Below are 14,937 nucleotides of genomic sequence, written 5' to 3'. Positions count from 1 at the left end.
AGTACCTAACGGTACCTGTAGAATACTTTGTCTGCTTCTACTAGCCTCAATATTCAATATATTATAATTATCTGACGTATACAGAACAATAAACTTACATACGTCCTTCTAATTCGACGTTCTGATCTGTTAGACCGCATCTTCACTATATTGATAATTAAGTACGTAGATACCGTACCATTTCCTGGTAACCGGAACCAATACAGATTCGTTACCATAACGAGAAGTAAATTATAGAAATCCACATAAAAACTTCAATAATAATCAACAAACAAATCAGTAGCCTAACCAAGGATGTTATAAATAGAGGATCTGCCCATATATATTTTCATCCTATTAAATCGGTGAAGCCAAAAAGCAACCGAGTATCGGCACTCTGATTGGCTACTCTCGTTTCTACCATCGTCTGATTAGCTACTTTCGTTTCCGCCATGATTGTTGGCTCAAAACAGCGCGATCCTATTGGGCGGAGTGGGCGGAGTGGGCAGAGTAGGGGAGGAGAAACTGTGACGTATGGCTTCAACATTTTGTTGTAAGAGCAGATCCTCTATTTTATAAGATCCTTGGTATTAATTAGTACATTTTTTAAACTACTTTTCTTTTTCTTTCTCTTCTGGTTAATGCAATATTTAGAAGCACTTTTTGCCCTAAAGCTTATAATAAGCAATCGTGCATAAATGTTAATCGTTACAGTAGGGATGCGCACGAGACAAGATTTGACTCTGTCTCGTCTCGAAAATGTAGTATAAAAGTGATGTCTCAATTCAAAAAATGTATTTCTCTATTGGAAGAGCTGTCTCTCGACTCGGATTTTGTCAGGAAAATTCTGTCTCGTCTCGTGTGCATTCTTAAGTCTATCATGTTTCTTTACTTCCTTAGGAGGGCGTTGGTTCGATCTTGGTGAGACCTTCTCATAAGAAGGGTTCGACATCGCTCCTTCGAAGGGTTTTGTGGTAACAGTCCAGTAATATTTCATGTTTAGTTATTGTTATTATTATTATTATTATTATTATTATTATTATTATTATTATTATTATTATTATTATTATTATTATTATTATTATTATTATTATTTACGAAAAGCAGTTCCGTGAGAAAACAACAAATTGTATATTCTGTTTTACAAATGTGGACTTATTAGCATGCTTTATTTTTCTTTTATTGACTGCAACGTCATGCTGAGATATATTCTATGATATCTTGTAGAATTGATTTCATGGAAACTCTGCTGGCTCCAGCCATAGACGGTGCATGTGTTGTGGACATAGTTTCAATATTAAATAGCAGACAAGAGGGATACAATGCGCCATTTTGTGGTATGCTTAGAGGATATTCAGGTAATTAATTTTTTTATATTCTTCTAAATATAAAGTATGAGAGAAAAATTGAATAATTCTCTTAAAATTTATCTAAAATATATCATGTTAACGACCCTCATTATAAAATATAAAGTTAAACCTTGAAGTAGAAGCAAGTGTGTAGAACCAGACTTAACATGATAACATTGTTTAGAAAATAGTGGATAGTAGATTCTAGATCGTAAGCGGTTTTAAGGAGAAAATCGATAAACTTATGTTTAGTCTGGTTTTGTTTCATGGTGCGAGCGGTCGATCGGAAGATCTCGAGTCGATGAGGGAGTTTTTTTTTTTTTTTTTTCAAAAAAAAAAAGAGACTTTATCTTATAGACTGTAAGGTAGTAGTTGCTTTTGAATGAGTCCATATTGAGTTTTTCATTAAGTACTGAATCCGAAACTAAAAATTGGAACTATGCAGTCTACGAAATGAACCTTCATTTTCCCGATAAGGACACAATAAGTTACATAATTGCACACAAATGTTAATTTTCTAATGTTGCATTCAAATGGTACTAGGATTAAGTTTAGGTCTATTTTCCCACTTTTCTACTTTCTCTATTTTCAATGAAAAACAAAAAGACTTACCAAAAATAATATTTATGGACCAATGCAATGTAGCAACTAGATCAGGGGCGGCTTTAGGATTTTAACTTTGGGTAGGCCCGCTCCCTCGCTTATGCATACATATACAAATTTGATTGATGACAATAGGAAATCACTTTTACAGTAGTGGTTGATGCTACTTGTTAAATAATTACCTACCATTAATGTAAATAGTCGAAAATATATTTACTCTTTATTGTATCTTTTAGCGTTTATATATATTTCAAATTTTTCGGTACGCCCGTGCCTACCTGGCCTACCCGCTAAAGCCGCCACTGAACTGGATGCGTTGTTTGTGAAAGCTTGAAACAACTATGAAAAGCTAGAAGAGCAACAAAAAGAGAGTAGAACTACAACTAAAGTCCCGTATTTTTGCTATTGATCTTTTTCTCAAAACGTAAGATGAAACCCCTCCCCCCCAAAAAAGTATCTTACCCATAATTCTTATGATCAGTCTCGAGTAATGTGGTACATAGTCCGTAGTGAATTGGTTTGTATCATTGAGAACCTAATAAAATACACACAAAGGTGAAAGATCGAGTTTTCGATTAAGGGAATATTTATTACTGAACATTTGCTAGTAGGATACATGTGACATCGAAAGAAAACCGTTCTGCCTTGAAGAAAAGACAGTGATATACTTAGAACCCTATTACATTAGGCCACGGTTGCACCACCGGTGACGCAGCAAGTGGACGGAGGACGTGGCGGGGCATTAACTATTACAGAGATTATTACACTAGGGCAACTGCTGGCGCCACCAAGAAATTGGTGGACGGCTGGTGGACGAGCTCAGCGCGGGCCGACGAAGGCGGGCCGGGCTTGGGCGGGCCGACTCTGTTATTTCTTTGGGCCGGGCCGGGCTTGGGCGGGCCGACACTGTTATTTCTTTGGGCAGGGCCGGGCTTGGGCTGGCCGACACTGATTTCTCTTCAGATCGGGCCGGACTGGGGCCGATCAATTGCAATTCTTTAATAATTATTGACTTTCGTTAAACGATAATTGGAATAAAGCCAAACGTTGAAGAAGTGTGTCCGTGAAAAATGTTACAAAGAATGCAAAAATGTTTTGTGTTGCTTAGCGGCTCCACTTTCACTATAGAGGATTGCAGGCATTATGCGGTAAATTGAGCTCTGACCTTGACCTTCACTGAACTCAAAATATAAAAAAGAAGAGGTGGGAATGTTTGCCTGTCGCTAAACAATATTGCCAACTTCACTTTATGCTAAAAATCAATTAAGTTAGATTTTTGTTACAGGGAATGGAGTGTTTGTTCTCTCGGTGAGAGGCAAAGTTCTAGGAAGCAATGGTACCATTCGGGAGGCAAGCGTCAGGTTGTGAACCAGAGTTTAGAAAATGTTTCTGAGGGTTAGGTCAAATTTAGTACTAAATTTGAGAAAGATTCGGGCTCGAGCTAATTTTTTAAAAAAATTATCGGGCCCGGGCCGGGCTTGGGCCAAAAATTTTGAAAAACTTATCGGACCGGGCCGGGCTCGGGCCGAAAATCTCCCAAACTTTTCGGGCCCGGGCTGGGCCGGGCCTAGGTACTCGGGCTGGATTGGGCTCAGGCCGAAAAATTCGGCCCGTGCAGGTCTCTACACCGTGTGTAGCGTTGGTTGTTTCCTTTGATTCGCGAGAAAATGGCAAGTAACAATGAAGGTGGTAACGGAAATGCTGTGAAGTTACAAATTTAGTCCCAAGGACAAGGGATTGGAAAAATGATTAATTTGACATTCGAAAGTAATTGAGAAAAACTTAGTGTCGTACGCACAAAGATCATCGAATAGTGTGTAATATACCCCTTTATCTTCCCTTAAAATCAATATTCGGTGTATCTACACTTTCTTCTTCCTTCGCCTCCTCTCTCTCTCTGTCTTTCTCTCTCTCTTTCTTTTTTTTTTTTTTTTTTTTTTTATCAAGAGGGCAAGGAGAAGCATGCTTTCACTCACTGAAGACATTTTCTCCTGAAAATATTCGTCTTGTTTTAGTTGCGTAACTGGTGGACGATTTTCGAGAGTGTTGTATCGCCAGCAGTTGTGCCACCGGTGGCCTAATGTAATAGGGCCCTTACTGTATTTCATTCCAAAAATAACTCACTTCGGTAATAGTTTATGATCAGAAGTGTATCACATTTTGCGATGTAGTACTTCATTTGCATTGCATTTCCATGATTTTCTATCGCAAACTGCGATACAATACCGCTTAAAAAACACTGATATATACACACACACCCCCATATATATAGCTAACGATCATTAGTGTACATACTGTTTATTGTTAATTTAAGGTTTAAAATAGATTGGTTTATTTTTGAGTTTAACGTCCCTTTCAGTATCGAGGCTACATGAGACGGGGACCTACAGCTTAACGTGGAATCCGAATCATATGAGCTCCCGCTGGGAACCGACCCCGGGTCTCTCACGCCAAAGGCACGTACGCTAACATCTTAACCATGAAAGAGCTCCAGTTTAAAATAGAAACTGTGTTCTTATGTAATGGAGTTTAACCATGATGAGTTTAAGAGTGTGAATTCCTAAATTAATAATAATATAGTTGAATGTTACTTTGGGAGGCAGTGCCCCTAATTCTTACCTTGAGAAACTGCCCCTAATAATAGAATAATAATAATAATAATAATAATAATAATAATAATAATAATAATAATAATAATAATAATAATAATAATAATAAAGCTAACAATCCATTAAATTAAATCTCGAATTTCTATATCGCTGCTATCATTTGTTTAGCATCTTTTGTTTGTTATGAATGTCTTCTTGCGTAGATCAGAGTCCTCAAATTATATTTAAAGTTAGAACTTGTTTTGCAAGTGTTATTAACCACTTTTCTTTAATGTTAATCTGTAATGTATGGTTGCATAATTCCGGAAATTAAAATTTGGTGATAATGTGAAACTGACAGATAATAATACTCATGTACATGACACAACAGCTTAATAAACCGATAATTAGAACTTTCTTTATCAAAATATATATATTTTTTTGTCTTACCCATACTTGAATCAGGGTTCCGATACCCCAGCTCTTTCTATAGAATTTGCACCACCTAAGACCTAACTCTAAAATATGCATATTTAGATAGATAGTGTACTAGTTTCTCTGATATTTCTTTAAACAGCCTTTAGCATGTATTACGGTTTTCGAGTTAGACAACCTTAAAGTTATACTTTCCTCGTTTCCATCATCGCGTAACTGAAACAGCGCGGTTTCCGCCTTGTGTTCATATTGGTTTTTTCAATTGTTTAGGTGTGAGGATTTCATCAATGGATTTTGGCCACATAATAAATGAACACCCTGTCTCTCTCTCTCTCTCTATCTCTCTGTATATATATATATATATATATATATATATATATATATATATATATATATATATATATATATATATATATTAGGGTGGAGCGAATTTTTTTTCGAAATTCAAATTTGGATAGTGTTCCAAAGTTGCATCATATCGTAGTACTTTACCATAGAAAATTTCTATTCTCTAAAACTATCTTTAGCCGGGGCGCAATTGGCCTTAAATTTGAGATTTTGCAAATCAATTTTCATTTACTATGTAATTATTTGGCAAATCTTTGCTGAAAGTAGATTGTAATTTGTATTGTGGATAGAGGGGAAAAGATGCATTCTGTATCAGTAGATAACAACAAGAATTTTTAATTTTCTAAAATTCATTTCAGTCGGAGCACAATGGCCCTGAAATTTGGGAATAATAAGACGAAAAGTGATCAACTATTTGCCATAAAGAAGCTTTTTGCTATTTAACAACATTCTTTTTCTGATATCCTATAATGAACTTGTCGGCTGTATTGTCACTGGTATAGTAGCTTGGTGGGTGGCAGTGGCGGAACCATGGGGGGGGGGGCGATCGCCTAGAAGAGGAAACTTTCTTATTTTATCTATATAAATAAAACCCAGAGTTTGAAGCTCTTAAAAGTAGCTCTAACTAGCAGTATGAAAACCCACCGCCCCCCCCCAAAAGTCGGTCCTGGATCCGCCCCTTGTGGTGGTAACAGTGACGTAACCAAAAGGGGCAAACGGGATAGTGCCCCGGGCGCCGAATTGGGGGTTCAAATTAGGGATGACCAGAACCGGTTCCTGGCGGAACTGGTTTTCAGCTCTGAACGGATCCGGTTCTGGAACCGGGTTTTCTGATCCAGGTCAGAAACCGGTTCCTAAGATCCGGTTTTGGAACCGGGTTTTAAGATCCAGCTCTGGAACCGGTTCCAGAACTTTGTGGCCATCCCTACTCTAAACCCGAGTTGCTGGCAACCTGTGAATAGTGTGCTAGATGAAATGGTGAAGTGACAGGCAAACCCCCAGGCGGCAGCCGCTTGTCTCATTTGCCTAAACAAACTGTGTAACTGGCAAAATTATTCACTAAACAGGCAAACTGACAACCTCATTTGGCTCAACTGGCTAAACACCTACTGGTGAATTTTTTTTCTGGATGTACAACTGAGTCTGGGCGGGAGCGCACAAGAGCGTGGTCCCCTTTGCAGTGTTTTGAAGGTGAACTTTGTGCCTCCTTCACGAATCTTTAGAGGCTTTCGGATCCAGGTTTGGAACCGGTTCCTAAGATCCGGTTCTGGAACCAGGTATTCGGATCCAGGTCTGGAACCGGTTCTGAAAACCGGATCTCCAAGAACCGGAACCGGTTCCCCCAGAACCGAAACTTTCTGGCCATCCCTAGTGCAAATCTGGGCAAATATTTATTTTCACTATAAGGCAAGAAAAGGAGTTTTAGCAAACTAAAAATCATTTTTAAAAAAATACCTCAGAAACTTAACAGGACAACGTAACGACGACTCACTAACCTTTGGATCATATCCATGGAGCATAAGTTACATTCCATGGAGCATAATTGACAGTAAGTAAAATACAAACAGAGCTTGCGAAAATTCGTAAAATTGTAAGAACTAAAGAGACTGTTAAAGTGAAACATCGTACCATCTATTTTGATGGAATGAAAACCAAACACTCGTGATGTCCGGAAGTCACAGAGATATGAAGATGGAAGAACATTATTGTATCCTTGAAGAACTGGGTAATAAATTTCTCGGCTATACCTCTTTGACCGGATCAGTATCAGCAAAGAATATCGCTAGTTCCATCTGCCGCGAGTTACAAGAAAATAATGTGGACCTATCAGATGTGGTAGCTATTGGCTGCGATGGCACCAATACTGATGTTGCGTCAAAAGAAGTAGTGATTAGACTACTCGAAAATCACTTAGGGAGCCCCTTGCAATGGTGTACATGTTTATTGTATTTTATAGAATTAACACTTCGTCATTTACTAAAAGAAATTGATGGTGTAACTACTGGTCCGTACGCTTTCTCTGGTCCTATTGGTCAGGCCCGTGCTGGGATACTAACAAGTAAACCTTACGTTTGGGTGAATCGAGTTGCTGACTGAGACACATATGAGAAAGTAGTACTAAATGTGGTCAGTATTTCAGTGAAGTTATAGCTGCGAAGCTCCAGGGGTTTAGGAGATACAGCTACCAGAACATCACATGGAAGTACAGAATAGTCTTCATACAGTTGGAGGTAAAAGCTCTGTAAGACCTCTTGTAATGACAAAAGGTGAATAACAAATATATGGGTACATATTAGGAGTAGGGGGAAGTCATATAGTAAGGGTATACCTGACGGCGGCCATCTTGAAATCCGCCATTTTGAATTAAGGCTAAGTTTTTAAAATAGGAATAGGGTCATGTGATACATCATTTAAGGCGCAAATTTGATCAGAAGAACAATGGTGACGTTAATTTTGATTTACGCCCAATTGGTAAAAAGTTACAGGAAAATTAAATATTGTTGCAGCATATGTATTAGTCCTTTAGCCCACCTTGTAAATTTTGTATTAATGATAATAATTAAATAAAAAGCAGGTGGATAAATATTAGGTCTATGGTAAAGTTGCCTTGATGGCGGCCATGTTCAAATTCGCCATTTTGAATCAGCAAAAGCTTTAAACAAAACGCACTGACACCTTATTAATAGCAAATTATACCATAAATCCAACGGTATAACCATTTTTGCTTTATCATTAACCAGCATTTGTTATCGCATTAAGAAGTTGCTAATTTAAGGAAAAATGAACAAAGTGAAATTGTCATAATTGAACTTGGGTCTTTCTTCCAGAAAAGTCCTCAATTAATACAATCAATATGTAGTTCAGAAAAGAGTGCATGACTTGCACAAATGATCTGCTCACAGTGAGCACACCTGACAAAGGCAATCGAGTTACACTTGACACATTTGTCGTTAACAATTCCGTCAAAGCAGTAGTCGTAAGGAGCGATCCATTTAATTTTGTGCTGGTTAATGATAAAGCAAAAATGGTTATACCATTAGAGTTATGGTAAAATTTGCTATTAATAAGGTGTCAATGTTATGCGTTTTGTTTAAAACTTTTGTCTGATTCAAAATGGCGGATTTTAACATGGCCGCCATCAAGGCAATTCTTAAAATACACCTAATTCATTAACACAAAATTTACAAGATAAGGTAAAGGACTAATACATATGTTGCAACAACATTTAATTTCCCTGTAACTTTTTACCAATTGGGCGTAAACCAAAATTAACGTCACCATTGTTCTTCTGATTATATTTGCGCCTTAAATGATGTATCACATGACCCTATTCCTATTTTAAAAACTTAGCCTTAATTCAAAATGGCGGATTTCAAGATGGCCGCCGTCAGGTATACCCTTACTATATGACTTCCCCCTAGTGCTAATATATACCCATATATTTGTTATTCACCTTTTGTCATTACAAGAGGTATTACAGAGCTTTTACCTCTAACTGTATGAAGACTATTCTGTACTTCCATGTGATGTTCTGGTAGCTGTATCTCTTAAACCCCTGGAGCTTCGCAGCTATAACTTCACTGAAATACTGACCGCATTTACTACTACTTTCTCATATGTGTCTCAGCCAGCAACTCGATTCACCCAAACGTAAGGTTTACTTGTAAGGAGGGCGATGGTCAAGTCTACCAAAAGGGCGCCCATAGAAAAGTGAATACCTATATATATACACTGCTCCACAAAACTTAAGCAACCAGAGCGAATGTGGAATAAGGAAAGTGTGCAGCTCATTGAACACTAGTATAAGGCATGCATACACAAACAGACGCACAGGCAATGCGAGAACCTGCTGTAGCGCATGCGTAGCACCGTCGCAACCGCAATGAACAGATTTTGCCACGAAGCGTTCATAACAGCCTAGTTGTGTCCGAGGATGGAAGCAGTGGTTTGGTGATTCCTGTGTGGGATTTCAAGTATAGACACCTTGGAATAGCTGTCAGACAGCATTTGAGTGACGTTGACCTCGGACGAATAATTCCGCGATTGATACTAAGTCGATCCTAAGTGAACGGGGCGCAGAAATTCAATGTGAAGGAAAGTGTTCTGTCAAAGCTGTGGAGTCACTTCCAAAATGGACATACAGTCAGTAGACGTCATGGAGGATGTCGTCCGAGAAAGTTGTCGGCCTTCGATAACCAGTTTCCCACAATTGCTGCCAGACGTGACCGTCAAGCGTCATGCTCTCAACTGGCAAATGATTTGTTCCAGACGTTGTTCAACGTGTTACTCTTGAAACTGTTCGTCGTCGGCTCAATACAGCAGACTTTATGCCAGGAGGCCTGAGCTATGTGTGTCATTGAAATGGGAGCACAAACGTGCGTGTTACACATGGTATCAGAAACATGTCGCCAATATGGGGACACCAGTGGGCGCGCGTTATGTTCTCCGATGAGTCTCGATACAGTCCGTCGTCTGATTCTGGTCGAACATTACTGTGGAGTCAGCCAGGAACACGCTATCACCCAAACTTCATTGCTGAATGGCTGTCCTTGGGCGGTGCTTCCATCATGGTATGGGGTGAGATCATACTGAATGGGAAAACGGACCTCCGTACTGTGGAACATGGCACTTTGAAGGCACAACGTTATCGGGATGAAATTCTCCATACACATGTGCGCAATTTCCGCGGAGCATTTGGTCCGGAATTCCTGTTTATGGATGACAATGCCCGCCCACATCATGCACATCTTGTGTCCGAGTATCTGAAGAGCGAAAACATTACACGCATTGCATGGTTTGCATACTCGCCGGACTTGAATACAATCGAGCATGTGTGGGATGCTCTTGGGCGGCGAATAGCGCAGCTCAATCCATCTCTGTACTGCGAACCGCTCTCCTCCAGTAGTGGCACCATCTGCCGCAAGACTTGATAAATACTCTGATTTACAGCATGGAGACCACATATCGTGCCTATGTATCTGTTCCTGGTAGTCACACTCCATATTGACTGCCTATGCCCTCGCATACTCCAGTTTTATATGTTGAGGTATCTTGATTCTGAAATTTCTGGCCACCCTGTACATATTGCTGTCTTTCACTTGTGTTGCGTTGTGCATCTGTACCGTCTTTCTATTGATCATACTTGGTGCAGTGATCTTGCAATTTTATTTTCTGCTACTTTCTTTGAGTTGCTTAAGTTTTGTGGAGCAGTATCTATCTATCTATCTATCTATCTATCTATCTATATATATATATATATATATATATATATATATATATATATATATATATATATATATATATATATAGGGTGTTTAATAAGTAATGGTCATAAATTAAACTGTAGATAGTACACGCCAAAACTAACAAAAAAGTCTTAGTAAACATGTGTCCGCAAACGCTTCGTAACGGAGATAGGGGCTGTCGAAAGTGTGGGAAAATGAAGTTTAGAGACGGATATCTCAAAAAGTATGAATCGGACAGAGGGCGGTCCAATGAATGACTATCGAAGTCAGACCTGCGCTATACAGAAATGCATGGTTGATAACTCTGCAATGCGCGCGCAAGGGATTCCCCAAAGAAACGGAGGGATTTCCGGAAAATTGTACAAGGAAAGGGGGATCGAGATTAACATCGAGGGCGAGTCTATCCACCAGTAATTCATAAGTCGTGGTACCAGGTAGAAAGCTTGAAAAGATACAAAATGGCGGACAATGTTTACGTGCCGTGTGTGGTTGCATAACCAACAGGAAATGGGAGAGGCAATCGAAGAAAGGAGGTGGTGCATGTTGTGAACTACTTCAGAGCACATTCCTAAGACGAATCCACATGTACAGAGTAGTCCTTTACTGTACCAATACCAAGGTAAAACAAACGATGCGCGAAAATAAATGGAATGGCCAAAAGGAACACTGGTAGAACATGGAAGCCAGCTGGAAATACTGAATCGGGGTTGCAACAGACGTTGAGCTCACCTTGGTTGCATGATGTTGCGGGTTCAAATCCGCTGAAGTGCCTACTGAATGCAGTGGTTCTGATCCCAGATTTTCCAAATCGTAGGTCCCGTCCTTCGAAGCTCCTAAGCTCGTTTAAAAAAACAATAACTCAATCAATCGAGCGCCTGTAGGTTGCTCATTATTTGGTTCAGCCGTATACGTAAAGAAAAAAAAACTGTGCACGCAGTTCTTGTCAATCAGCTGGTAATCCAGTAAATATGGTATGGAAGAACACTACATTGTTTCGACTACAGACGTGAATTGGAAACACGCTTGCCTTTCCACGTTTGTTTATTATGTTGCCTGAAGCGTTCTGCTATAGGTCTACATGCTTTCGTCGTACCGGAGTAGTAGCTTGGGAGAATGACTCAGAGTGTAGAGGTTCGTTGTCTTCACTTGTCTTTCTCGCCTACAGTGAATGTAGTAGTTCTTTGTGTTGAAGACGTGTCAAATGTGCGTGCCTTTACAGTGTTGTGGATGTACTTACTTCACCGTATTGCGGGGAACAGTGCAATCGTTTAAGTAGTGTTGCAAAGCCACGGGGATACTATTGTGCAGTGTTAATTAGTGCTATTAGTGTGTTGCTAAATTATTGCTTACCTTGCCATTGATACAACGTACAGTAATATTGAGTATGCTGACATGCACTTTATGTACGGGAAAGCATACGGGAATGCGGTAGAGGCCGCTAGGTTATATCGCGAGACTTTCCCTACGAGACAGCAACCAGATCAGCAACCACACTTCGATTGCCTCTCTCATTTCCTGCTGGTTATGCAACCACACACGGCACGTAAACATTGTCCGCCATTGTGTATCTTTTCAAGCTTTCTACCTGGTACCACGACTTATGAATTACTGGTGGATAGACTCGCCCTCGATGTTAATCTCGATCCCCCTTTCCTTGTACAATTTTCCGGGAATCCCTCCGTTTCTTTGGGGAATCCCTTGCGCGCGCATTGCAGAGTTATCAACCATGCATTTCTGTATAGCGCAGGTCTGACTTCGATAGTCATTCATTGGACCGCCCTCTGTCCGATTCATACTTTTTGAGATATTCGTCTCTAAACTTCATTTTCCCACACTTTCGACAGCCCCTATCTCCGTTACGAAGCGTTTGCGGACACATGTTTACTAAGACTTTTTTGTTAGTTTTGGCGTGTACTATCTACAGTTTAATTTATGACCATTACTTATTAAACACCCTATATATATATATATATATATATATATATATATAGTAACAACTTAATTAATATACGAAACGTCGGGAGGTGATTCCTGATACCGAGATAAAACAAAAAGTGTAGACCAATCTGGGTGTAGAAATGCCTCTGAACTATGACCACCCGAAAATTTTCGAGAAAATGCAACAGCAGCCATACTCCAGAACAAAATGTTGTATCGAAATTGTGTAAAAGGGAATGCCAATTATTTTTAGTCGTAGATACCATCAGTGTACAATCAGATGTAGTGCAATGGCGGTGCAAGGGTAACTCCCAAAGAAACTGGAGTATTTCTTCGAGTATTTTATCAAACATTGAATGAGGAAAATGGACAATAATCAAGTACAGGATTTCAACAGTCAAAAGTAATAGTACATCGTTCAAGTTAGAACAACACTTCGAATTCGAAAGAAAGAGAGATACACATGTGTGATTGATCTATTTTGTCCCAGCACAGAATAAACTCTCGGGAGAAGAATTTAAATGAAGTCTTTAACGTATCATAGGTGTATCTTCTAGGCTAATGGTAATGGATGTCAAATCAACGGCTTTCTGTCCAAGTTACGAGTGTGTGAAAATGGAAAAAATAACTTTGAACCAGATTAGGTTTATAACTAGTCAGGCGGCAAAGATCATGTATGATGAACGAGAGTACAAGTGATTCTTGACATGATAACAGTGATTTCCACAAATTATGTGAATACAATTTGAGCAAAAGTAAGTTGCATTAAAAGGTTACCTCCTCGTAATACGTAATTCCGTGGGAGATTATAGTTTCGAGCACAGAAGCAATGAAACTCGACGAAACACAAGCTGTTGCGCGTGTTGCACAATGATACAAAGAAATACAAAACTACCAATTTATTATTTCGTACAAAGTAGGATAACTATGAAAAACTAAGAAGTATCTTTTACAGTATGTGTGCAATGCAGTATGTGTACACGAAACAGCTGTAAAGAATAACAGTTCACTGTCTGATATTGTCAACCATTGACCGACCGCTTTACAAAGATGACATCGGCGAAGCAAATTTTTCCGCGTGCGGTCAAACACACCTGAAATTTCGGAGATGATTGTCGCAGCTATATTAACTCGAGCAACAAGTTCTTCAGCTGTCGTGGATGGTGTTGCATACAAAAGGCGTTTCATAACCCCTCAAATAAGAAATCAAGGGGCGTGAGGTAGGGTGAACGAGGTGGTCATAACACAGGTTAATCTCTCAACATCCAATCATCTGGAAATGTTTCATGTAGCTAGGTCTACATATTCCTGTCAAAATGTGCAGGTGCACTGTCATGCTGGGATCACATCTGCTGTCTTAAGTTCAAGGACACATGTTCTAACCATTTTGGGATAACATTACTTAAAAATAAAAGGTACGTACTCCTAAACAGTTAGGCCGGTAATAAATAAGGTTCTACCACAAAATTATCCACCATACCGCACCGCGCGCTCACACAATCTCTCTGCTGACTAGAGTTGCATGTGGATTTTTACGCCATACACATGGCTACTGCTAGTTTCAGAACGGTCTCTGTTCATTCCCAGTACGCTGACTTCAAATTCAACTGTCCACATCGTGCGATTTCCTCTGATTTCAAGTAGGGAAAATTGAAGAGACCCTAACGCCCGAATGCGAATGCGGAGGCGTGGAAAAAATAGGACAGTTACTCTCTTTTGAGGGCGACGGTCACGATATAAATGCCTCGCCTCTGGGCTATTTACTCTTGCATCTCCATAAATGAGGTGTATATCTGCCTGCTCATGGACAGGGTAATCTACCACTGCGCAGGCACGTACAGATTAATATAAGCAATTAATATAAACATCAATGTGTACAGTTTTACACGACCGTGAATACCTGAACACAACACTCTACCGTTGTAAACAACACTTTCTACCCTGTTATACAGCAATTCCATACGTAATACCAAAGCATCGGACTCTGTATGTCACTCACAAGTTGCGCCAGATGCCCACTACAACACCGCCACGCTAATTTATGCCTTCCACATAAAAACTGCTATACAGCCTTCTGCAAGCCATTCGCAAATGGCACACAAGGGACGATAATTCCGTAAGTGCTGCTACGTCTAAGCAAACGTGCCACATTTTCTTTGTTCCGTGTAGGTATTTCATCTGAAAAAGATTTTCCACCATTTGTTGCATGTGTTTTCTTCTAGAAATTTTTTCCAGCAGTGAAAAAATCAAAATATAAGTGGGCTACACTATTTTGGTATATTCACAATAGAAATGTAGTTTTTCGTAGCTCAGGATTAAGGTGCGGTTTGCCAACTCCAAGAAGGGAAAAGCCCCTCAAAAGTATACCTGGAAGAAGATTTACCTAATGGATAAATTAAGTAGGGCTATACTGTTCCAGCGCATTTCTTTGTATCGTTATGCAACATATAC

At 39.5% G+C, this 14,937-nt stretch overlaps 1 protein-coding gene across 3 annotated transcripts in view; it reads left to right on the top strand.

Moving 5' to 3' along the window:
• LOC145666736 (uncharacterized) overlaps positions 1-14,937 on the top strand; it is a 101,166-nt gene that overhangs the window by 47,628 nt on the left and 38,601 nt on the right. For all 3 annotated transcript variants that reach the window (XM_081734272.1, XM_081734271.1, XM_081734270.1), the window contains one exon: positions 1,207-1,337. In XM_081734272.1, the coding sequence (XP_081590398.1) occupies positions 1,207-1,337 (131 nt within the window). The remainder of the gene's footprint in view (positions 1-1,206; positions 1,338-14,937) is intronic.

The sequence above is a fragment of the Thermobia domestica genome, chromosome 12, assembly GCF_964235325.1.
Source record: "Thermobia domestica chromosome 12, izTheDome1.hap1.1, whole genome shotgun sequence".
In the NCBI taxonomy this organism is placed as follows: domain Eukaryota; kingdom Metazoa; phylum Arthropoda; class Insecta; order Zygentoma; family Lepismatidae; genus Thermobia; species Thermobia domestica.
This window is presented reverse-complemented; position numbering and strand designations above follow the sequence as displayed.